The sequence below is a fragment of the Aptenodytes forsteri genome, unplaced genomic scaffold, assembly GCF_000699145.1.
Source record: "Aptenodytes forsteri isolate BGI_AS27 unplaced genomic scaffold, ASM69914v1 Scaffold94, whole genome shotgun sequence".
In the NCBI taxonomy this organism is placed as follows: Eukaryota; Metazoa; Chordata; class Aves; order Sphenisciformes; family Spheniscidae; genus Aptenodytes; species Aptenodytes forsteri.
This window is the reverse complement of record NW_008795017.1, coordinates 3,527,879-3,552,079: the sequence shown is the minus strand read 5'-3', so window position 1 is coordinate 3,552,079 and position 24,201 is coordinate 3,527,879. Positions and strand designations below refer to the sequence as shown.

The 24,201-nt window shown below is 43.0% G+C and overlaps 1 protein-coding gene across 1 annotated transcript in view; it reads right to left on the bottom strand.

Annotated features, from left to right (window-relative positions):
* PDIA6 (protein disulfide isomerase family A member 6) overlaps positions 1 to 17,900 on the bottom strand; it is a 34,733-nt gene extending 16,833 nt beyond the window's left edge. The window contains exon 1 of the mRNA XM_009275611.2: positions 17,879 to 17,900. Coding sequence (XP_009273886.2) covers positions 17,879 to 17,900 — 22 coding nt within the window. The remainder of the gene's footprint in view (positions 1 to 17,878) is intronic.
* Between the last annotated feature and the right edge of the window lie 6,301 nt (positions 17,901 to 24,201).

Here is a 24,201-nt window from a genome sequence, read left to right as displayed (position 1 = left end):
GTCCCGGCGTGAGCCTGGAGCGGGCCTGGAGCTTGCGAGGGCAGGAGGGTGGTGGAGGTGTGCTTGGTGAGCGTTGTCAGCAGGCTGGCCCCCGGAAGATACGCTATCGGCCTGCTTCTGGCAGCTTCCCGGGGAAGCCGGAGTGCCTTCAGCCACTCCCCGCCTCACAGCGCTGGGGGCTGTCTGGGCCTGGGCTGAAACCCACGCAGGCCTTCAAGGAGAAGAAGGGCAGGCCAGTATTTTGTCCTGTTTGGTGCCCGAGCTTCTTTTGTAGTGCCTCTAAGTGCAAACGAAGTCTTGAAGACTCGGCAGTCTAAATGGTGTCACTGTGAAAAGCGGGACCGGCATCTACATTCTAAAAAAAAATTATTTGCAAGCCACAAGCTTGCATATAAAAGCAGAAATTAGCCTAGCTGCATCTGCTGTAGGCCAAGGAAATAAAAGTAGGGGGAGGGGAGGGCTGGTGCATGCTCGTGCAAGTGCTGTTAAAACCTGGATAGATTGCTTGCATGCAACAGAAACTTGGAAAGTTTGGGTCCAGCAGCACAGTATATATATGGCTATTTTGTATGAAAAATCAGCATCCCAGTTCAAAAGCTCTGGAAACAACTGATTCAAAAAGCTGATTGTTCCCCACTCCGCCAATGATTGCACATTGCAGGAGGGTACTAGAGCTTGGGGCTATGTTGTTGGTGGGCATAGATGCAGGCAAAGGCTTTTGCAGAGCTAGGATTCAACGATTAAGTGAGCTGTGAATTTTTAGTGTAGTAGTAGTAGCTGGACTTAATGTACCGTTGAAATAGAAATTTTCAGCAGTTGGATCTGAAGTGGTCTAAATTTTACCCTCATCCACACACCAATTACTACATGCTCACAAGTAGCACTTTTCAGTACTATTAAGTCCTGCTTTTTAAGAGTATAAAATTGTTAGCACAGTAAGTGAGAACAGGCAGCCATTTTCACACTCGAGTTATTTCAGAAATGGAGGAACAGGGATGCATGAAACAAAAGTTTTAATCATCAGAATGGCTACAAAATACTGACATCTTGGCATTTCCATCCATAAAAGGGCAGCCTGCTGAGCAGACAGGCTGAAGTTTGTGTTGATTCCTAGTTCTTAAGATAAAGCATACCTCACCTCTTATTTTACTGACTCCTAAAGCAAACAGGAGCTGCTTTGCAGACCATCCTTCCCGAGCAAATGAGTATTTCTCTTAAGTTTCTCTTATGTTCCACCAGTATGATGAAGAAAGTAAGCATGACATCTTGGGGCACTATTGAGCAGTTAGCATGACATTAGCGCCAGGTAAAATCCTCAAAACCAGAAACAGTTAAAAGATAGTTTGATGGCATGTCAGTTGGCAGAGAAAATTGGCTAATAGAAGGAACTGCACAGAGGTAGTGTATTTTATTTTTCATCAGTGTTATGCAATAGTAAGTTAAATGGCTGTGTCTAGCATTTCTATAGCACCAAGAAGCATGTGTTAAAGTACTTCTTGCCAAATGAGAAGCTTTTAACGCAGATCTTTACTGACTCCGTAAATTCCTAGTGAGTTTCTACAGGAAATGATTCTACACCAGGAGCTATTCAACGTTTTTATGTGTGTTCTGAAAATACACATAAGATAGTGCTGATAAAACCTGCACCAACACAAATATTAGTGGAATGATAAGTAATGATGAAAACAGGGCAACGATACGGGGTATTTGATAAATGAGCTGCATTCAGACAAAATGCATTAAGGGTTTTAATGAGTTCGCATGGGGCTTTACTATCTCAGCGAAGACAGTACTTGAATGGAGTCTCTGAAAGAGATTTAGATGCTGTTTCTCCATTGCAGCATGAACTTCTGTGATACTACTGGCAAAAAACCTCATGTGACTCATGGAAACATAAAAAGGGGAATAATGGAAAGATACTTTGTCTGCAGAGGCTCATGAGACAAGTTATTGAGCCTATATTTAAAAACGTATAGGTAATTGCAGGGACAGGATTAGAAGGGACATTGCAGATTTCTGAGGTCAGCACACTGATACAGCAGACATCGTTCCATATACAAGTCTGTGAGACCTCATGGATGCGTGCAGGGGAGCCAGCTGATACAAAACCTGAAATCAGGTACCAGAGAAAGGAAATACAGTGTTTGAAGAACACTTGTACAGAACAGACAGCGAGAAGATTGATGTTATAAATGTGAGGAATATTCTTGCATCGCAGGGTTCCTGCCCCGGCAGGTGAGTAGGAGGAGTATAGCATACAGGGATTCTGGCTTTACAAGTTCTGGATACTTCCTAACTCCAAAACTGAGACGTGGTTGACTGTTCCTGGAATGCGGTTCACAGTAAAGCAAACTGTGCCTGAAGGAGCATTGTTCATTTGTGTTATTAACATGCATTTAATCTTAGTGGCCTGTAGTTACCAGAAGGCAGCGGACAGAAGCTTTTACTGGAGACGGAAAAAACAGGGAAAGTCTTAGAGCTAGCAAAAAGAGATGGGGATAAGGGTTGCTCCCCGGAACAAGTGGCTTTGTTTCCAGCAGAGGGGAGCCTGCTGCTGTGCAATCTCAGATGGAGGGATGGATGGGTGGATGGAGCTTAAGACAAGCTATTCTCTGCTTAATGAGGCTTGTTATCTGTTTAGGGTGAGACTGGAGTGAAGGTTTGGAAGCGGTAAGAAAGCCTTTTCCTGGCTAATTTGATACACATGACCAAAACTAATTATGAAGAAGGAGGAGGAAGATGGAGGCAGCAAAAAATTTTGAGAGGCCTTCACTAACTGGCAGGTGTAGCCCTACAAATACTCCAGGCTCTAGCATTTGCTGTTCAGAGATGCAACAGGACAAAGATAAGCACTGACAAATTAAATGCCTTTTGCTAACTGACATTATTGTCACTGGCCATAATTAACATGACAGCATGTTCCTCTAGTCACCCTAACCCTCCCGTCATGTTATGATGGATACTACACAGGAGGTTCATCCCCAGTCCTTTTTCTCCAGTCCCCCAGTACTTAATCCTTCAGTTCTCAGGTTTAAGTACTCAGGACATGAGCTTGATTTGTCACTTACAAATTGAGGGATGGCACGGCCAGTCTGCCCAGCTCTTACAAACCTACCCTGTGCCAGAAGGGAATCCCATCAGAGACTTATTTGAGAAGGGGTGATGAGGACTAGAACCTCCCACAGCGACACGGGGAGACCTGCCTGGATACACCGCCATAACAGCTCCAGAAACGACTTAGGATACACTCTTACAGACTGAGAGTTGAGGCGGGGGACTTCAGTCACCCGCAAATCAGCTTGGCAGCCAGTAACGCTGATGGGTTACAGCATGCCTGGGGGGCTGCATTGCACAAGACTTGCACCTAACAAGTACCACACATGTCCCTTTTATTAGGACATGTCCACTCTCCTCTCCTAGGAGCAAGATGAAGCCAATATAACCACTTGAGTCCAGTCATCTGTCAGATTTTTGAACAAGTGCTAAACCCCGCACAAAACCCTGTAAAAGCCTGAAACAAACATCCTTTGGAGAGCCTGCTGTACCCAGCTCTCCTGCCCGGCTGTCCTTTTGAGCTGTGATGCCTGCAGATGGCAGTGACCCTACACAACCCACACAGAGGTCTTGTTCCTAGCTCAGACTCTGGCTGGCCTTTTTCACATAAAAAACACAGTTGTGAGCAGTATGGATTGGGCCAGCATGTCGTGGTTGCTTTCCTGGGTTTAATGAACAAGACATGGGTCAAGTCCTACAGCGGCCTTGCCAGGGCTTCAGCTAGGTCTTGTAGGCTCAGGTTCCCTTGAAGGGCATCTCCTCAGAGTGTGCTTCCAGGCCACGTTCCCTGTGTCATGCCGAGAGCCTGCAGCAGGGATGTGCCAGCAGCCGGCACAGTGCTCTCTGTGGGGTGGCTGCTGGAGGCTACCCTGCAGAGAGGTGTAGATGTGGCTCAGGAGCCTTTCCATTGACATCATCAGGTTTGGAGCCCATTTGCCTTGATCAAGGTGAGGCCATCACAAGAAGGAGTAACCTCTTCAGTCTGCACCTCACCTTTTTCACGGGAACTCAGTTACCAGGCTTCAAGGTTATCCTAATGCAGATATGACTGGTTAATCCCCACCACAGCTGGAATCAGCCACCTTTCTTCTTCTCTTTAATAAATGGAGCATTCACGTATTCATATCCAGGCCTTTCTCTCCCAAGTCTTTACGCCAGTAAAGACTGGTCATTCAGGTCCCCAACAGGACTTGTCATTCCCCTTTTCTGTATCATAGCTTATTTGGAATTAGCCTCTTAAACAGCTGTTTTATAATCACTTCTGGACTCTCAAAACGGCATTGAAAAACCAGTGGTTTTAGATGTAGTTAGTCTGACCTGATCACGTAGTTTCCTGTCGCCACATCACGTGGTGCACCAATACAAGGTTTATTCTCTATGCATAACAGCAGAAGGGATCGTATTTTCCAGTGCCAGATGTTTCCTTTCTTAGGTTATATCCTGATGACAAATGAGCTGGGTAGCAAATGACACACACTGCTGTAGAAAGTCCCCTGCCATTCAACTGGGCCATGTGAGAGGCAGCATGATTGCAATACACTTCAGAAGGATTTCCAGTGGCTTTCTCCACATTCTTGTTTGCTGCAGTGTTAGAGGTCCCTCCCTTGAGCTGTGAGGCCTCTGTTACCCAGACGTCTGAGGACACACCCACCCCTTCAAAACGACAAAAAAACTTGCTGGTTTAGGGGATTCTATTTTCTTAGTATTTACAGCCTTAATAGCTGCTAGGCCAGTGTTACTGTTGCCTGTGAAGAAGTTTGGGAGGAGTGGCCAGTGCTGATGGAACCGGAGTTACTGGTCTGGTCCCATTTATTCTGCTGCCTCTAGAAGCAGTGACAGCAGGAATGTGGGGACACCCAGCTGAAAGCTAATGGCTTTATTTCTGGCAGTGTTCATTTTCATCTATCTTAATTCCCTGAGCCAGCTGCACAAGGGAAGGTACAAGTTCAGAGGCAAAAATCTGGCAGGACTCCAACAGTCCTGACTTTTAGTAGCTTAAGATGCCATAGACTGAAGCCTCAGGTTTCAGCAGCAAAAGGAAAACTGGTAATAAGGATCTAGATTCTTAAGGATGCCTCTGTGCTCATTGGAAACTTGTGAGCAGCAGGGGAGCGGACGATGCAGGAAGAGATCTCTCAGACCAGATACCAGGAGATCAGAGAGGGTGCAACCCTTTTCTATCGCAAACTCCTTATGGAAGGAAGAGGATTACAGAAGATGAGCATCCAGTTTGGAATATCAGAGGCATGAAAGCTTTTCAAATTCAGTTAGTTAATACATAAGAGAGAGCGTTTCCAGAATTTGTCCGGAAGAGTGCATGATGACAATGCTTCCTGCGCCCACAGTTCCAAACAGGGAGTAGGAATGGAATGGAAAAAAATGAATTCTTGTTTTGCAGAAAAAAATTGGAGGTGCTTCTGGGTCCATGTCTTCTCTGTTTTCTACAGCTTGACCAAGCTACTTGCAAACACAGCAAGTCTCAAACCTTCTCGCTTCAAGTATCTAGCTTCAAGGGCTTGGCAGCACAGAAACAACATTTTCAGCAGCTACAGTAAAATATTTAACAGCTTCCTGACAGATATACCGCAAATATATAAATACCGCAGATAATACGCAAAACCATTTCAACTAAACCAGTAGGTTTTTCAGGAAGTAACATGATGCTTGGTGGGGAGAAGACCATACCCCAGACTACAGGATCCTTTAGGAGTACCTTCAGGTGATTAACATTACTGCAGTTGGGCCTCACTTCTGTGCTAAACATGGAAGTTCAGTCTCTTCATGAATCTCAGGGCTGACTATATTGTGTATGGTTGTATAGAAGGCCAGACTGTCTGTTGCTTTGCAAGTCACCTTGGGATTGTCAAGAAAAGATAAGTATAATAGATACCTAATGTTATAGAAGCCCAGTAAGCTTCTTCTCATTTTTCAGTTTAATGGCTGGCTTGTTTTATTTGATTGTTGTGGCAAGGAGAAAAATCTGCTGTAATAAAGTAAGCATAGCTGTCTTTTGTTAAGAAAAATAGGCTTGATTTGAGCGTATCACATATAGGTTGACCTGTTGTATAGAAAGACCTTGGAGCTCACTGTGAATTCCCATGAGCACAGCTTGTTCTCCTTGGTGAGGAGAACCTCAGTCCTGCAGCTTGAATTCCCACTGTGCCTGTCCTGAGGAAGAACCAGGGGAAATGTTGCAACCAAGGAAAATTGCAACAAGGGAAATTCTGGTTAGATGTCGGAAAAACATTTTTCACTCTGAGAGTGACTGAGCACTGGAACACAGAGATTTTGGAACCTCCATCCCTGGAGGCATTCAAAACTCAGGTGAACCAGACCTAACTTTGGCTCTGAAGATCACCTCCAGTGGTCCTAACCAACTCTCAGAAGGCCCATCGCTCCCATCCGCCCTATGCAGTGAACACAGCATTACTAGCATGGTTAAAGCTTTTTTTTGCATGACAAACTATTTCTGTGCAAGGCTTTCTAATGAGGTAAGCTTTTACCACACAAGGTTTTTTGCTTAATAGCTGCGTGTAGTTTTACACATCTAATCGCTGTAACTCTGCTAGACAAGCACTGCACGTGTATGCACAGCATCTCTATAGCCACTTAACATTTCCGCTCAATAAAGTCAAAGCATCAGCCCATTGAAAAGCTAAGAGCCAGCACCACAGACCTGAGTTAAAATTCCTGTCAGATTGTATTAGAGGGAATGTAAATAAGTTAAAAAAAATCAAGTGATTTCTAGTTGTCCCTGAAGGGCTGAAGCTACATAAATCTTGTTACAAACATGTATTTCTGCAGAAATCTATGTTCTCAGACATCTCACATACAGCTTACGAGTCCACCTCAGCTCCCCCTCTTGGTGTCTTGCTTAATAAGTCATTGAATATAGAAACCCTGCTCCTTTAGCTTTTCTGGGCTGTACTGGTTCTCTTCTACCCCTGAACAGTTTGCCTTAAACCCCAACAAACACGATTCATAAGGCCAGTTTGGCTTTGCCTGTGTGCTTTCAGACACAGTGGCGCTTTTGGAAGTGTCGATTTTAAAGGTTAATTGAGAAGAGTAAAGAATTGGGTGGAACAAGAAAGCAGACATTGAGGGAGCTGAAAAATACAGCAGTGTATGTATACCAAGGGAAACGGTAAAAAGAAGAGAAAAATATCAAACGTGGCAGTGAAGAGCATTTCAGAGGTTTGATAGATGTAGATCTCTACTAGCTTGCTTGTGTCAGGCAGGTGGAATCCCAGTCTGGCTGGAAGGGGGAGCCTGCACACCCAGCCAGCTCCAGCGGTACCTGCGACCCTGGGGGTGCTGGCTGATGGGGCAGAGTGCTGCAGCCCTGTCCTGCTCCTCTCCTTTCACCTTGGTCAGTCCAGGCTGGCAGTATGCTCCACCAGAGCATTTCTGTGCAATGGCAGGCTGTATTTTTGGCTGGCCAGCAGGCTGCGTGTTTACTGTGATTGACTGCTCTGCTTATTTTGTCCTGAAGGCACAGGCTTTTCCACATGGCTCATCTACTGCACTGGCAGGAACGCATATAGGACACTATAAAAAATGATAAAAGACAGTGAAGGGAAACTCAGACTCAAAAAAATGGTATCAGGACTGAACTGTGCAAGACATCATTTTGAAAGCATAGCCTGAATATTGGCCGTCGGGCTGTAGACAGTACAGGCAAGGTCGCAATAAAATAGAAACGTATCTGGTTAGGACCGGGATCAGGAACTCAAGGAAAAAAATGCATCAATGAGATCCACAGGCAGTGTTATTCTGGAAGTTGCTAAATACAAAGAAGTAGATCAAAGACTCAAGGGAACCATCAGTGAGATCAGTGAGATTGGGTCTGGGGAACCACAGGCCAATCTGCCTGGGAGACTGGCTCAAACCTCTGGCACTCTGAGCCGTCAAAGCCTCGAAATACCTGGAGGTATAATCCTGACCCCACTACAAACCATGGCAAGTTTCTCCTGGCTTCAACAGAGGAAGGATTTTTGTTCAGTTAGTCCTGGTGAGCAGCAAACATAAAGCAAAGGTAAAAGCACTGTATGGAGTGGAAAAGTTGAGCTAGTTTCTGCTTCCACATGACTCTAGGAGAAGGAGACATGACGCAGATGAAGAATAAGTGATTAAAAATTGTAATTTACTGCCTCACTAGCAACACTTGACGGTTGGACTCGATGATCTTAGAGGTCCTTTCCAACCTCAGTGATTCTATGATTCTATGATTCTAACATTGATACATTACAGATTAACATGGTGGTAAGAAGCTGTTCTGTGTAACCTTGTGAAGTTTATTTTAACTTACAGTAAAAGTGAAGGAGTTAATTTGTGAATGGCATGGAGACAGCGGATAGGGAACAGCTGCTTATTGTGTAATACAAGAACTAGAGCTAGTCATTAAGAAACAACAAATGAAAATAATAGGTGTTCGGTTCAAGACCAAAAATGCAGATACTTTTTCCTATGGGTAGTTAAATTATTGAACTCCTTGCTGCAGGGTATTTTGAATGGTAAAAGTTTAAATGGATTAAAAAAGTGACTGGACAAAGTCATGGAAAGAAAAGCCACTCATGGCTGGTTAGCCATGAACTCTGTCTTGGCAAGTCCCTTAAACACAAAATGATGGGGGCTGAGACTGTGCTGGGAAAAGGTATCTATTTTTTGTTGTTATTAGCTTCTTCCAAGATACAGAGCTGGAGGACTCGTTAGCCTGCTTTCATGTTGCTGTTTTATGTTGTCAAATGCTTATCTATCTTTCATTAACAAGTTAATTATTTTGGGGATGGGGGGTGGAAAAAGCTTGTGTAGGGCAGTTACCACCAAGCTTCTTTGCTCTTCTGTAATTTCTTAGCCTAAGGTGCTAATGGGAAACAGAAATTCCCTCATTAGCTGAACAATATATAAGCCTGCATTTATTTGCACCATGACAAAAAATTTGAAACTGCTTTGCTAAAAAAAGCCCAATAAATTGAAATTGTTTTAGAGAAGGGCATCAAGGTGATGGAGGTTTAGAAAGATGAACTGGAATGACCTGTTTCCTAAGTAATGAGTAAGTGCTGAGTAGGTAGATGAAAAAAGATGACAAATATCTGTATAGTACAAATATCCAGGTGATAAAGGAATTTTTTTACTAGAGTATGTGGAAGCGGGAAAAGGAAAGGTGGGAATAAACTAAGGGCAAGTTCATTTAAGGTGTTTGTTGGAAGAGCTACTGAGAACGGCAGAGCCCAGGGGGTGGCCCCTGATGCCAGGGGTTTTCTCTGCGTTGGAGCTGGAGACAGAGGGGCAGACCTCCGTATTTCCCTTTCCCTGCCACCCTTTTTATACTCCTCTCTCCCAGCATTGGTGCAGGATACGGCCCTAATGAAACAAGAATTATTGCTGGTTATTAGCTAATGCAACAAATACCCACTAGATGCCACTGTGCCATTTCTCACTCTGTGTCAGACTACATGCCCTTCACAAACCAGAGCAGAATATGTTCCTTTCAGTGGCAGCTCTGATGCTTTTAGCTGACGGGGATCTTGGCAGAACGTTTGAAGATGTGTGTAAGTGGTTTTGTGTGCATGTAACCCAACAGAGACTAATGACAACACTGTCATAGAATATAACAGGATAGGTTATTCATTAGTGAGGTAATGCTAAAAAGATCAGTTGTTATAAAATAGAAAGCAGCAGTGGCCATTACTTTATAAGAAGTTTGTAACATTTCCCTGCAGGTTCTTCTTTGTGCTCAGCCTGAATTGTCATGTGCCCGTGTCTGTGAGCTTGGGGACGGCCAGTGAAATCCTCACTCAGGGCTACTGAGTAGGGTTACAATCACACAAGAGCGCTGTAATGCACCTAGGCATTAGTAAAAACAATTATAGATGGCACCTTCTTCTGTGTTGCAACAAATTGTCACCTTTTTAACATTGCTTCATGTTGCCTCTGTTGTGGCATGTTACCTCCTTGTAATATTACATGTGCTGTCATATGCAACGTCTTTAATCACTGTTAAGTCAGAAGATTTTAGTGAGGTTTAGAAAGTTCTGGTGGGGATAAACCACACTATCCCCAAGCTAAGAGCTTCCCCTGGGCTAAATATCCCTTAGAGAAGATTTAGGGCATTAGCCCTTTGTTTGCTTTGGAATATACTTCCCTGTCCCATTTCAGCTGTAGTTTTGTGCTGACTTTTTCTCTTAACCTATCCCTAAACCTAATCCTGGAGTGTCCATTGGACAGGGCACCCCAAACCTTCTCCCAGTTACACCATGTCCAAGGGAAGATACTTTCTGCAGCCCTCTCTGTCTTCTTCCAGCCCTGCTCCAACTGTGGTCTTGCTCTTGCTCTCAGACCTAATCCTGACCCTAGCAATAAGCTAAGCCAGAAACCAGAGGCCCTGCTCAATCCAGGGACTAATTATTCCTTAGAGCTCTAGTAAAGCTGATGCTTTACTTCAGTGTTGGGTTGAGAGAAAGAGAAAGCCCAGAGCTGCAGGAGCAGGGCTGATGGCACTCTTCCAAAATGACTTCTGGCATCAGCCCTTAGTTTACTTGAAAAGACACTTTCCAGCCCCTAACAGCTGTAGCTTTGAGTTTATCTCTTGGCTCTGAACTGAACTGTAATCCTTGGCTGGACCTTAGGCAAGGTACCCAAGCCTTTCCTCCAGCTAAACAGTCCTCATGGGAGAGATCTTTCTGCAGCCGTGAGCTTGCTTTGGCAGCCCCTTTCCAGCTCCACCCCAGCTGCAGCTCTAGGCTGTCTCTGTCTGTCAGCACCCAACACTAAGCTGAGCCATTGGCCAAACACCACTTAGATATCGGGATGAAATCGGCACCTCTAATTCACTTTAGCTGGTGGATCTCTGACAAGAAAACTTTGTAATAGGTTTGTGTGGGTGTGCACGTTTGTTGAGTCCCAAAGAATTTGCAAAGCTTAACAAACTTGCAAAAAACCCCCTGAAAACCAAACAGTACAGGTTACTCGTTATCAAGCTAATACTGAGAAGATGAGAATATGTAAATGTTATACACCAGAAAACAGAAAAAAATGGCTTTTATCTTGTAAAGGGTCTTGTGACTTTCTCCTATGCACTCCATTTTGCTCTTAGCCTTGTTTGCCACATGCACATCTTTGTGAGCATACGGATAGTGAGGGCTACAGTGCAGGCACATATCTGTATGGCAGCTCCATGTATGTTTGATACTGTGACAAAGACAAGACAGATACAGAATTTCTCAGGAAAGATGCTGAAATGAAACAGCAGCCAGTTTCGCTTGAGTCCTTCCAGTACAAAAACATTTAAATGTGACTACATTTAAATGTTGTGTGTTAACATTTAGTTAACACTGTAGTTGTGTGTTAATTACATTTCCATTTGCAGGAGACCCATGGAAAGAGAGGCTGAGCACGACCAGGGTGACAACAGAATGCAGAACCACCGTGAAAGCTACAGGAGTCTCTTTTGCCTTGCAGCTGGCCAGCCTGGCCAAGCCGGTCGTGTGATGAGCCAGAAGCTGGTCAGCCCAAATGCATATGTATGTTTTTTGCTACTCTGTTTTATTTAGTATTCCAATAACTTGATGTATGCTATATGACTAGAACCAGCTAGGGTTGTAACTCAGGGCTGCTCCTCTGCCTATGCTTGTTGGTTTAACAGGTGGAATCCAGGCTTTCCCTGGAGTGATGCCCTTTATTTTTCAAATATTGGTTCAGTTGTCTTGTGAGTTCTGCAGTTTTTCATTTGAGTGACAAATGAGTGACAAGCAAGAAATCAAAGCACCTTATCTCCAGACACCAGCTGCTACTCTGTCTGGACTCAACTGATGGCATTTAGAAGTATGTGAAATCTGTATTAAGCATCTGAAAAGGCAAGTGTTTTCCTTGTGTTAATGTTTGGATCCTGCTGAATTCTAGTTCTTGCTGTGCCAGAATTTACAAGTCTGCAGACTAACTTATCTTTTTTTCCTCTCACTCAGTCTGCCATTGTCACTAATTAAAACATATCATCCATGAGAAAGCTAATTATCACTACTGTACAGAGGAGCAGGGTGAGGAAAGGGTATTGCTGGCAGATCGGAGCTGTGACGTGTTTATTCTTTGCAAGCTAGAGGTCTAGAGGACTATCTCTTTTTTACCTTTTTTATTTTTCCTTTTTGTTTTTTTTTAATCAGGGAGGATGACTTGGATCAAGTCCTCAGAGGAGTCCTGGGGGCTGTTTTCCTAACTAACCTGCTTGCGTACTACCAGAAAATGCATTGCTTCCCAAAAGTTTACAAAAAAAAGAATATTTGGAAAGTCTCTAGCCAGGTGTACCTGTGCAGGGAGGCATGTTCATTTAGATACTCACACATCTGGAAGGGGATGTGTCTGTGCAAATGGATAGAGGGAAGGAATAGAAATGGATGGACTAGAGACCCCCCATGCTCTATTTTAGAGATTCTCTGGGAGAGAAATTAGAGGATCATCTGGGACAAGAGAATATTGATTATCTATGAATGCCTGTGGTCAGGTGGAGGCAGGATCTCTCTTGCCAGATATCCATCTTGGACCTTAGAAAACTTTTCCCCCAAAGTCTTCAAATTAAACTAACATACTACTTTGAATACTTTTTTCATTGCAACAAATCAAAATGTTCTGAAAAATATGTTGCAGTTTGGTGCATTTTGAAAATTCTTGATTAGTTTGAGTCATGAACTGAATCGATGGCACATGAACAGATGTTTTTACTATAGGACATTATAGGGAAGTGGGGAGTGTGTGGGAAATATTATCTTTCCTTTTCTCATCCACTGCTACCACAGGATTGCCCAAGTTCAGTCTGAGCCTGCTGCTCCTTGCAGTGCTCTGAAAGAGCTGGCAGATGGTGCTGCTTACCTTTGATATACAGCATATTTTATCGTACTGTTGGTACTGTTAAAACAGAGTTTGTTCATACAGGTGCTGTATGCTGGAGAATGGAGATCAAGGGAGGAGGAGAAGAGTAAAAAGGGGTGAACAGGAGTGAGTCTTACAGTCCTTAAGATTTTGATTGAGGATAACATAAGTAAAATTAGTTGGAGCTACTGCATTAACATGACAAGTTGCGTTGTTTGCCAACATTAAAATTGAAACTGATATGTGCAAAATTAGACATACCGAGTCATATTTTTTAACTGAGTACTCATAAGTTGATGTAGCCGTCAACTTTAGGGCAAGAAGGGTTCATTCTGCTAGTCTAGGCTGGCCTGGGTCAAAACAAAGGTCCTTGGGCTTTCCCAGATTAATTCCTGTCTGAACTAGTCCATATCTTTTAGACAAACAGACAACTGCAGTTTAAAAATGAACAAAGGTCAAGAGTTAGATCGGTATTAATTTATGCCAGCTGAGGAAATGACACATTACGTTTTGTGCACTGAATTTTACAGTGCTTCTGTAGAAGAAAAAGCTCACATTGCCTCATATTGCATCACATCATTGTAGGAAATAATGCTGCACCGTTGTAGAAACAATATTATAAAGCTCAAAGCTGTATGTTATAAGTAGAGAAAGGTTATTTTATTTACAAAAAAAGCCAGTTTCTCCCATCCTCATACCTTCATGATCTCAAGCACCAAGACACGTGTGTCCAAGTAGCCTGCCCAGCATTCAGGCATCTAGAAGGTGATCTGGTGGATCAGGTGGACAAGGTGGTCTAGTCCAGATTCCTTGTGATGAAAAAATGTACAAAGGACTCTGATTACTGGGTACACATCATGTCTCCTGGATTCTCCTTAGGCTGATGATGATTTGATAGTTTTGGATAAGCTTTTTTGCACCCATAGAAGCTGATGGTGATTTTGATCTTTTGCCTCACCATCCCATTGCATCTCACCCATTAGAATTTACTCATGGTCCTTCGTCTCCTTATGAGGGGATTTTAAGGATCCAGCCCTGTTAGAATCACAGAATGGTTAAGGTTGGAAGGGACCTCTGAAGACTGTCTAGTCCAATACCCCTGCTCAAAGCAAGGTTAACCAAAGCAGGTTGCTTAAGACCTTGTCAAGTTGGATTTTGAATATTTCCAAGAGTGGAGACTCCACAACTACCATTTTTGATCACCCCTTCATTTAAAATTTTTTTTCTTATGTTTAAATGGAATTTCCTGTTCCTCATCTCTGACCATCATCTTGTAATGTCTTTGTTTTAGTTTTGATGTAGGCTGTCCTTTGTTTTAGGCTCTCCTTTTTTTTCCTTCTCCCCAACCTGGGTGTGAAGCATGCAGAAGCCGTTGGTAGCTATGCTATGATCTTGATGATGTGCTAATCTAGGTGCCATCAACACATGCCATTCTTACACCTCGACTTCTTCCATGCATTCTGGTGCATCCACATCCGGACATTTCCCTTCTTTTCCACTGGGACCCATCCTAAAGTTTCTGTTACAAATCTTAACATCACCAGTGTCATATAGGGACACTCGATTTAAATCAGGCAAATGTTAGTGCAGAGTCACCAGGTATAAGGGAAATGGATATAGCAGAGTAAGACATTTTCCTTCTCACCCAACTTAGAGAAATAAACTTAATTGCAGAGAACAGGGCAATGTTTCAAATTAAAAACCATGAGTTCTCCTGTCAGCTTAGTCTATGACAGGGAAATAAAATCTTGAATGTTAATTTAGGAGGCTGACAATGTGGTAATGAAGGGGAATGCAAGAACGCGTCCTTGCAACATTGCTAAAAGTTGGAACAAGTGGTTTCTTGAATGTTGAAGGACATTTGTTTAATGAGCAGGGTCCTGTATGGATGCTAAGAGATTCAAAAGGAGGACTCATGAAACTGAGGAGCATATTTGTCAGTAACTGCTTCAGAACATCTTTATTCAAAGGAAATACTACCCGTTTAGGAAAATTCATGTACATGTAATTACCAAAATTGATCTGTATTCCCATTGTGAAATGTGAAGTTTTAGGAACACAGCATTCTTCATTGCTTATGTGTTACTTGGGTGAGATGTAAAGACAATATTTATATACTTAGCTGATTTTTCCCAATACTGATTGAAGCACAGTCTTGAAGGAAACTTGCAGGATGTTTCACTACTTGAGACCTGAGTGCCACAGTTGTTCACAAAATGCTGATTTCGTGTTTATTGGCATGTATTCACCTTCAGGCTTCACAGAGCTTTGCAGCTACCACATTGGGCTCTCAGGTGAGCAGCCACCAATATGCTGCCCTTCAACAGGGCAGAGGAGAAAAGGCTGACTGATTTTACGTGATTCACGAGACCTACTGTGCTCAAGTTCGGGTGGCTCAGGTGCCAAGGCTTCAGTACATAAAGGAGAGGCCTGTTTTTGCATAGCTAAAGCTTCTTCTGAAATCTCACTGACAGGGCAGCAGTACAGGAGACAGATGCTGGATTTAAATGTCTGCCTTTTATCATTTAAGTTTCAATTTCATTTATGTCCTTAGCCTCTGGAGGTGCCTTGTAAGAAATAAACAATATGATCATACCAGATGGCCACACATGGCAGTGTGATTAGGGAAAGGTCAGTATACAAGTACGCATTATTAGGAGGTGAGGTATAATTTGGGCAAGTATCACTATTGTTAGAACCTGTGTTTGAACCTCTGAGCCTGTGCAGCTCTGGTGTTGCACGCTGGCTCTTTGCTCATGCAGTAATCTGCTCAGGATATTTCGGTTAAACCTCTCAAAAAACCCAGGTGCTTTCGTTACACTGCTGTGTATGAAAACAGTAACACCAACAGTGAATGCAAAATACTGAGCCTAAATTTCACGAAGGGGAATAATTTATGGTTAGTTTTGTGTTATATGCTTAGCCTTAAACATATAAGGCAAATTTTCCTCTTTTTACCACCAAATTGATCAAGTTCGATGTAATTACAGCAGAGCTGCTGAGGGGAGAATATGACTTTCTTGGCTTCATTGCTTGAGGTTGTTGACGTACTGCATTTATACCACTACTGGTAAACTGAGCAAAACCTGGATCCCTTTTTTGCCTTGAGGCCAATTGGCCTGGTCTGACCATTACCACGCCATGGAGCTCTTTAGCTTCTGAAAAATGTTTTCTCTAGCTGGATTGATCCCAGCTTGCAGTAACTCCAAAACCATACCCATTGATTTTGTAGGAAAGTGCTAGTTGGCCTGGGACAAAATTGTAATGTGGATTATTCTAACTATGTAGCCACTCTAGAAAACCAAGCGTCCTATGCCTCTAGCTTAGCTTGTTAGTACAAATATGGTCTTACAGGTTTCAGCATAGCTTGTTTTTTCGTGGTAGGTACAGTTCCTACATGACTTCTAGAGCCAGGAGACAAGATGCAAAGTAAAATTTCCATGTGACTCTTTTCCTTCCACAAAACCCAGTAACTTTTTTACTAAAAACACTTAATCCATTTTTTTAAGCCATTTGTTTTAAGTGAGTTTCTTTCTGATTAGAAAAGCCCAGAGGACAAATGCAGAAAAATAAGCATCTATCATGGGAGTCATCTGCCTAACTTCCATGTCTAAGAGTTACATAGATGATGAAGGGATCTTGGGCTGCCTTTGTAGTTAAAAAAGAGAGATAATTACTAATTTCATACCAAGACAGGTATCTAGATAGGTCAGGTGAGGTGCATATTTCTATCCAGGGACTATACCAAGAACCTGGGTGAATGCAATATCTAATCTTCAGGTAGGCGAAGCCTGAGCAAGTGGATTCTTGCCCATTCTGGCTAATATAATTTCCTCCAGATACTTTGCCCACATATGGCAAACTCCTCAGTTGTTTTGGAAACCTTCTGTTGCAGAGAACTCAAATGATTTTGGTGGCTGTGAGATGTGCTCATGGAAACATCTACCCCTGCTTCCTCAGGGGTGTTACAGGTACCACCAGAGCTGTGTGAGACTGCTGCTTTCCCCTTTGTTTTACATAAGCCATGCAAAGAGAGACCTTAAACTTGCTTTAATCATCAGTGATTCATCTCCCCTAGTTTGTGTCAAAAAATAATTAACTTTAGTTTGCTAATCTGCATATCTCATTAATACAGACTCTAAAGACAAGGAAATAAAGAGCTGTCATTCAAAACCACTTCATCCTGTTCATGCTGTGAGGAGCTGGGGAAGAGAGCTCTCCAGCCAGGACAGGTGGGCAAAGGGAGATGGGCATGGGAGTCAGCATGGTGGCTTGGCTGCAACCACTGTCTCCATGTCCCTGCCCTAGTCTTATTTTCCATTCCTTGTTCATACCTCCTAAGACAGGTCAGTGCAAGTCTTGTATGCTGGTACAAGCTGAGGCTGCACCTGGAAGAAGCCACAGAAGCGGAAGAACGAGTTGTTTCTGGTGAGGCAGAGGGTAAATCCTGACTCTTCCCTCCTAAATCCCCTGAGGCCAAGCAGGAGGGCAGCACAAGAGAACTTCTTGTGGATAGAGAGGTCTCAGAATAAGAAAGGCTATGAACTTGCTGCTCTGCTCTGTCAGAAAGGGAATGATTCTCCAGTCTGAGCTTTTCCCAGCAGAGAAAAATTTGTCTAGGATTCATGTCAGGTAAACATACAGAGGTCATATTCTTGTGGGTGAGTTTTAAGCTGATCTCTATTTGAAGAAGTGGTCTAAAAATGCATGTAGGCTGGGCTCCAGATGATGAGAAGAAATCCTTAAAGCTGAGACTAAAATCCAGGGTGGAGAAATTTAAATTGTTCCCTAGCAATGGTTGGGGGAATATTTTTCTAAAAATATGATACAGACAATTTTATAGTCCCCTGAAGAGTTACTGCAGGAGTTATGGAGACAAAATTTAATGATAAAAATGTAAACCAAAGGGATTTTAGCTCTGCTTTAATTACAAATTTCAGAGAAATATCTGCTATGACATTACCAGCTCTTTCATCCTCAGCCATGACACCGTTCATTCTTCCAGGGCCAAAGCGCATCTATTAATTTAACAAAGGACTTCACATAATTTGGAGAGGAATTTTACTATTTCCTAGAAGAGATAGCCTTAGACTTTCATAGTAACAGTAATAAACACCAAATAATGCAATAAATAATTATCAGCTGCTCCTGGCCCAAGGTGAGCTTACCTTTCTATGAGTAATGTACTTTGTTAGGACTGCAGGTCACGGGCTGGACGCTGGCTTGAGGTGAGGCTGCCTGAGCAGGATATGAAAACTATGGGATGTGACATGAGAAATTGCTGTGTGTGGCAGCTGGCAATGTGTGAGACCGCCAAAAGTTACAGGTAGCACTGTGAGGGAAGGCTGGATTTCACAGGTTGTTACAGGGGAGCTATGTGAGAAATGGCTAAGCTTCACAGATAATTGGAGGGACGTTTTGGGAAGTATTTGGGGCCTCTTGGGGAGCAGAACCTTGCAAGTTCAACAGTGCCAAGAGAAGCATGTCAACAACACTATCTAAGTCCAAGGTTACCTAAGCAATAGTATCAAAATACCGAATTTGGGTGCAGATGCAGCAAAACAGGAACAATGAGAAGAAAGCATTCAGGGATGGCTTTGTTGAGAGAAGACTGAGGTGGAGAAAGGGAGGTACAAGGGCAGTGAAAAGGAGTGTCAAGAAGTGGGGAAAGGAATAACAGGGTAAAATCTTGTGAGAGGAGCTGTCTGGGAGTGCCTGATGGGCACCCCTGTGTGTCATCACCACAGCTGGAGCAGGACAATAAACCAGGCGTGTTGCTCTGACCACATCACACCGGCCAGTCCTGCCTCTGTGATCAGGGGGACCAAGATGGGAGACAGGAGGGAAACTCTCCTGGCCAGCAAGCAAACACCTGGATAGACAGATTGAGCATCCTGGTATCTCCGTGTCAGTGCCTGTTCCAGACCTGATGGCTTTGGCAGCTGTCCACTGCTTCGTAACACACTTACTGTGTTGTCTGGAAGATGACATAGCTACAATACAGTCCCAACTATACCAGAGTAAAAGTTGAGCAACCCTGCCCATTTGAATACAGGTAGGATTTACCAACTCCGAGTATGAACGGAACATCTTTTAAAATATTTAATACAAGTTCATCATCTCCAGACGAAGCAAGGCAGTAAAACCAAACAGAAGTACAGCTTTTTCCAGCTGTGCTTCACATCCTGACTGTGATCTGGAGGATATGTCTTTCAGGTTGGTTGGTTCTGTTCTTAAATGCACAGTGAAGCTGCAGAAACTGTGTGTAAAGGCAGCGGTGAATTCGATGTAGAGTCCTGTCCCTGGCAGCATTCCTGTATTTCAGTACGCTGACTGAACATCCCCGTTAAAAGAAGAATGCATCTGAATTCATGCCAAAAAAGTCTTATGAATTTTTTGAAAGCATGGGAGATATCTCTTACTTTTTTCCAACCCAGATTGTGGTACAGGATACATGGCTGGTTTTAATGAATATTTTGGTTGCATCAGTATTGCTCTAGCACACATACAACAGTGACTTTTCCTTGAGCCCCTGGAGCTCAGGAACTACAGCAGCAAATGAACTTTACTAACCATCTCTGAAGTCAGGATTTAGCATCATTTGAGGGGAAGGTAAGTCTGCACATGGCAAACATATGTCATAAGTAGCAATTTCTTTGTTTAAAAGAAAATAGGAAAACCTCTTGGTCTATCCAATAAGCATAGAGCATGCTACTTGCTCTAATCAATGAGTAAATTGAGAGGCATACGTAAAAAGGAAAAAAAAAATCTCATTGAATGGTTTTGAATTAAGAGCATTGATTTCTTTTTCAACCTTAAATGAAATATTTCTTTGCACCAAGATATCTGGTATATTGAAATTATCTTGCTTGCAAACATCAAACTACACAAATTGAAAAATCAGTGTAAAAACTACTCTCGTGTGGGGCTTTCTAACCAGTGGCCCAAGATCACCTCCACTTTCAAGACATAGCCAAGTAACTTGCTGGCAGGCAGAGACCCCACAGTTACAAATATATCTTTAAGGTTCAGGGTGTCCCTGTGGGCCTTGCACACCACCATGAGCAGAGGGAAATGACACTTTCTGTGTTGGGCAAATGACTTAGACCCTTCAGCATGAAAACAACTTAAACTATATCTTGGGAACCAAAGACCTAAATCTTCAGAACTCCCATGTGGTTGCTACCAGAGATGCTTGAGCTTCACAGGCAGCTCAGTTCTCCACGGTAGTAAAACCAAGTGCTTGGACTTCTCCTGCGCATGCCAGAATAACCTTGATTTTTACAGGGCTGTGCAGAGTTGTTTATTTCCTACCCATGGCCTGCCAAGACCCAGTAATTCTGCAGATTTGACAGATACCCTACAGAGCTCAGTCCAACCAAACTGCAGTGAGACAGGATATGGGGAGCTTATTTATTCTGTTATCTTCTTTGCCTGAAGAGCTTCAAACCTACCTCTCATGTAGGGAAACTAAGCATTGAGCTATGTGGTTTTGGATGAAAAAGAAACGCTGTTGAACCCCTTCTGTTGAAGCTGTTCCTCCTTGTACGATAGGCTGGAAGGATTCACTGGTAAGCAGGCAGGGTAAGCAGGCAGCAGGTTAGTGCAGGCAGGGGAGCTCTGGTTCCAGTCCTGGTAGTATCTGCTGTGGATGGGAGCTCTGTAAATGATTAGGTCTTGCATGGAAAAGGCATCACAAAATAATGCCTTTTGCCTATGTGTGTGTGTGTGTGTGTGCACCTCATTCTCTCCAGGCATAAATAAACATTTAATAACAGATGGAGAGAGATGTGTGCAGTCCTTTAAGTTACTGGGTAATGGCATACGATGCTAAACTGGGATTTGTCTAACAGTAGAGCAGTTCAACAAAGCAATAGAGTCTGTAAGAAGGTGTTGATTCTGGAAATTCCTAGATGTCCTGAAAAAAGAGAGAAATAATACATTTACCAAAATTTCCTGATCATAAGTCTGTTTTAGCACTTAAAACTGAGGGAGAAACACAATATTGGGATTCTGTTAAAGACTAGCTATGACACTCTGGGTATATACATTAAGTAATGTAAAGAGTGCCAAGACATGGACCAAGGGCTGGGAACTTGAGTGTCCACATGGTTAACTTGCTAGAAAAGTCCTTGACATGGTTTTGATCTCATTCAACTAGCACCCCCCGAAACCGCCCGCGTGAAGAACTGAAGAGCGATCCCAGGCTAGGGACTTCTTCCAGTGGGCAGATCGCACATCGCCACCCTTTCTTGGAGGCTGAGAGAGCGTTTATCTGGCCTGCTCCTGCCAGCTGGCTTCAGGCCCAGAAAAGGGGCCCTGATACTGCTTACAGCATTAATATAGGTGTTACCTCTGCAGGGGTTTTGTTTGATCGAGTATAGATGCCTACAATAGACATTTAAATCACTGTCACTCTCAGCTCTGTGGTGAGAAACAGGCAGTTTTAAGATGTGATTCATGTCATCTTAATGTAGATATTTAAAACAAATCAGATGAATCACAGCCTAAAACTTCTACATGCGTCTCCATTGACGACGGCAGCATAGGCAATTGATTCAGATGGAGGACCACCTGCATTGGTCCAGATATATTCCTCCCTTGATGAGCAGAGACCCAGTGGCTGTAGTGTTAAACTGTAAGTAGGGCCACCAAGGCCAAGGAGAAAGACAGGACCACAGTGTGAGTATCAGGGGAGCTGGAATCTTGTCCCTACTGCAGAAAGAGGCACTGACAGCTGTGAAGACTCTCCTTCTCACTTCAAAAGGTAAAGGTCCTACTTTTTAATACCCAGATTTGTTTCTATAATCCGACTGTCCAGTCTTCTTACCGTTGACATCTTTTAATAATATTTTTTCCAGATCTAATACATGAATGCTGCTATTCACAAATGTGGTCAGACTAGAACTGAATATGGTGTTATTACAAAGTTATTAGAGCTGAAAAACTGTGGCAGCCTTTTCAGGCTAAGTGGAAAACACAATCAAATATCCCAGTATGTATTGGACATTGGAGACAATAAGAAGTTACTTCCCAAGGCTGTGGGCAGCATGGTAAAGTCAATCACAAACTAACGTGATCAGGCTGTGACGAGATCAGGAGTAACGAGACTGGTTGCAGGTTGAACTGTGCCAGATGAAGACAGCAGGCAGCAAGGGGAGCAAATCTGAGTGCTCAGCAGAGGGACATGGAGGACGAAAGCTGCAGGAAAGGTTCTGGTGGGCGCTGGGTTGTGTTGTTTGCAGTGTGTTCCAGGAAAACATGAAAACATCATTAAAACAGACTGGGAAGACTAGGACAGCCTTTTGTACTGTTAACTGCTTAGAGGAAAGGAGTAGGAATATCTTAATTTGGGAATGCAGCATCCACAGCTAATTTTTCTGTAATAGGTAATTGAAGACAAATTCTTTCATTTTTAGTCCTTTAACTGTCCTGGCAAGATGAATGTTTCCTTTTGGATAGCTTTATACTAAATTGCTAATGCTAATTAGCCACAAAATCTAATACAAATTGAGGTGTTGGACTAAAAATAATCCTTTGAAGTTCACTGATAATAAAGGAGAGGGGCAGTAACAAGAGCGAATGCTGACAGCTCACAGCAGCTTTCAAAATCTTTCTTGTAGTCAAGTCTGGGAGGCGGATATAAAGGACTAAAGGACCAGCCCTTTGACCCATCTGCAAGCCAAAGAAAGGTGAAGGTTTGGATATGAAGGCCAAGGGCACAGGCTTAAATGACAGGTTAAGAGATGAGGAATTAGCAAAAAGAGCAATGAAGGTTTTAGCAAGCACAGAAAAGGTGAAGGTTAATTAACAATCTGTTTCAGAAAAGAGCATCTTCAAGTGCACTTTTAGCCATTTTTGGATCTGTCTTAAAATGAACCTCTGGAGCAAAGAAAAGTGATAACCCTTAATTAACTCCAGGAAGTGTTGAACTGTGGTGTGCTCAGAACTGCAAAACAAAGTGGTGCAGGATAGGGTTTTTTTAAAGCTACGTGTTAAAAAACCCAAATATTGTGAAACCCAGATTCAAATGTTGATGCATTTCAGTGGTGCTGAAAAGTAAAGGGGAACTGAGTGAAGTTTGTTCCTGTCAAGTGCTGAGGTCCTGATCAAAGAGGGAGCCTAGAAAATAATTGTGCAGACCTGAAACCCAAACCTGTGATTTCTTACATATTGCAAATGTTATCAATACGTAATATTATCTTCATGTCATGAATGATAGATGTAAGGTGGCATTCATCTCCATTTAACTCTCTGTCTAAAAGGTGGCTAAGTCAAAACTAACAGACACACTTTGTAGTCCATGGACACAACCAGGCTTTTCCAGGAGGCAGTTTCTCTCAGGCTAAGATAGCTGCATACATGGGTCAAATGAATTGCCCTCTGCAATTCCCTCTTGACTGTGAAGTGACCATGGCTGAGCAGTTGACACACAACCAATTAACTTTCCAACATCTACAATTACATCAGTTAAATCCTACCATTTTTACTCTTGCATGGCTTGTCACACTGGGATCCTCTGTAATTGATTTCCTTAACGGTAGGAGACAGGGGAATGGATTTGACGGGAAAACACTTGTCATTAGTGTATTTTTAGATGCAAGCTCAAATTTGAATATCCTTTCCTAGGAATCCTTTGAGTTAAGCTGAGGCAATGGCAGGATTTCACAGAGATCACAAAGCGTAACTTTTCCCCAGTACCCACTTCAAATTTGCAAAGCTGGGTAGAAAACCTGAAAAAGCCACAGAAAAAAACTTATCCATTGGATTCAGCTTGATTCAAGTCTTACAGAAAAAAAAAAGTGCCATGACAAATCTACATTTTCTTGGGAAGGGTGACAACTGCAAATATTGCCTTCAGCTATTATCCTGAGGTTCACAAAGGCAGCATTTACCTTAACAATTTCATCATTCATAGGGAGAAACTGCTGGCCTCAACACAACTGTGATAGGTGATTTTGAAACGACTAGCTCGCTACCTAGACAGAGCAATTGAATATCGATCTGCCTTTTGTATTTGATAAATATGGCAGATAAGAGTTGCTCAAATTCAAAATTGCTCAATAAGACATGGACCCGTTGGAGCGGGTCCAGAGGAGGGCCATGAAAATGATCAGGGGGTGGGACACCTCTCCTCTGAAGAAAGGCTGAGAGAGTTGGGGTTGTTCACCTGGAGAAGAGGAGGCTTCGGGAAGACCTTATTGCAGCCTCTCAGTACTTCAAGGGGGCTTATAAAAAAGATGGCGGCAAACTTTTTAGCAGGGCCTGTTGCGACAGGACAAGGGG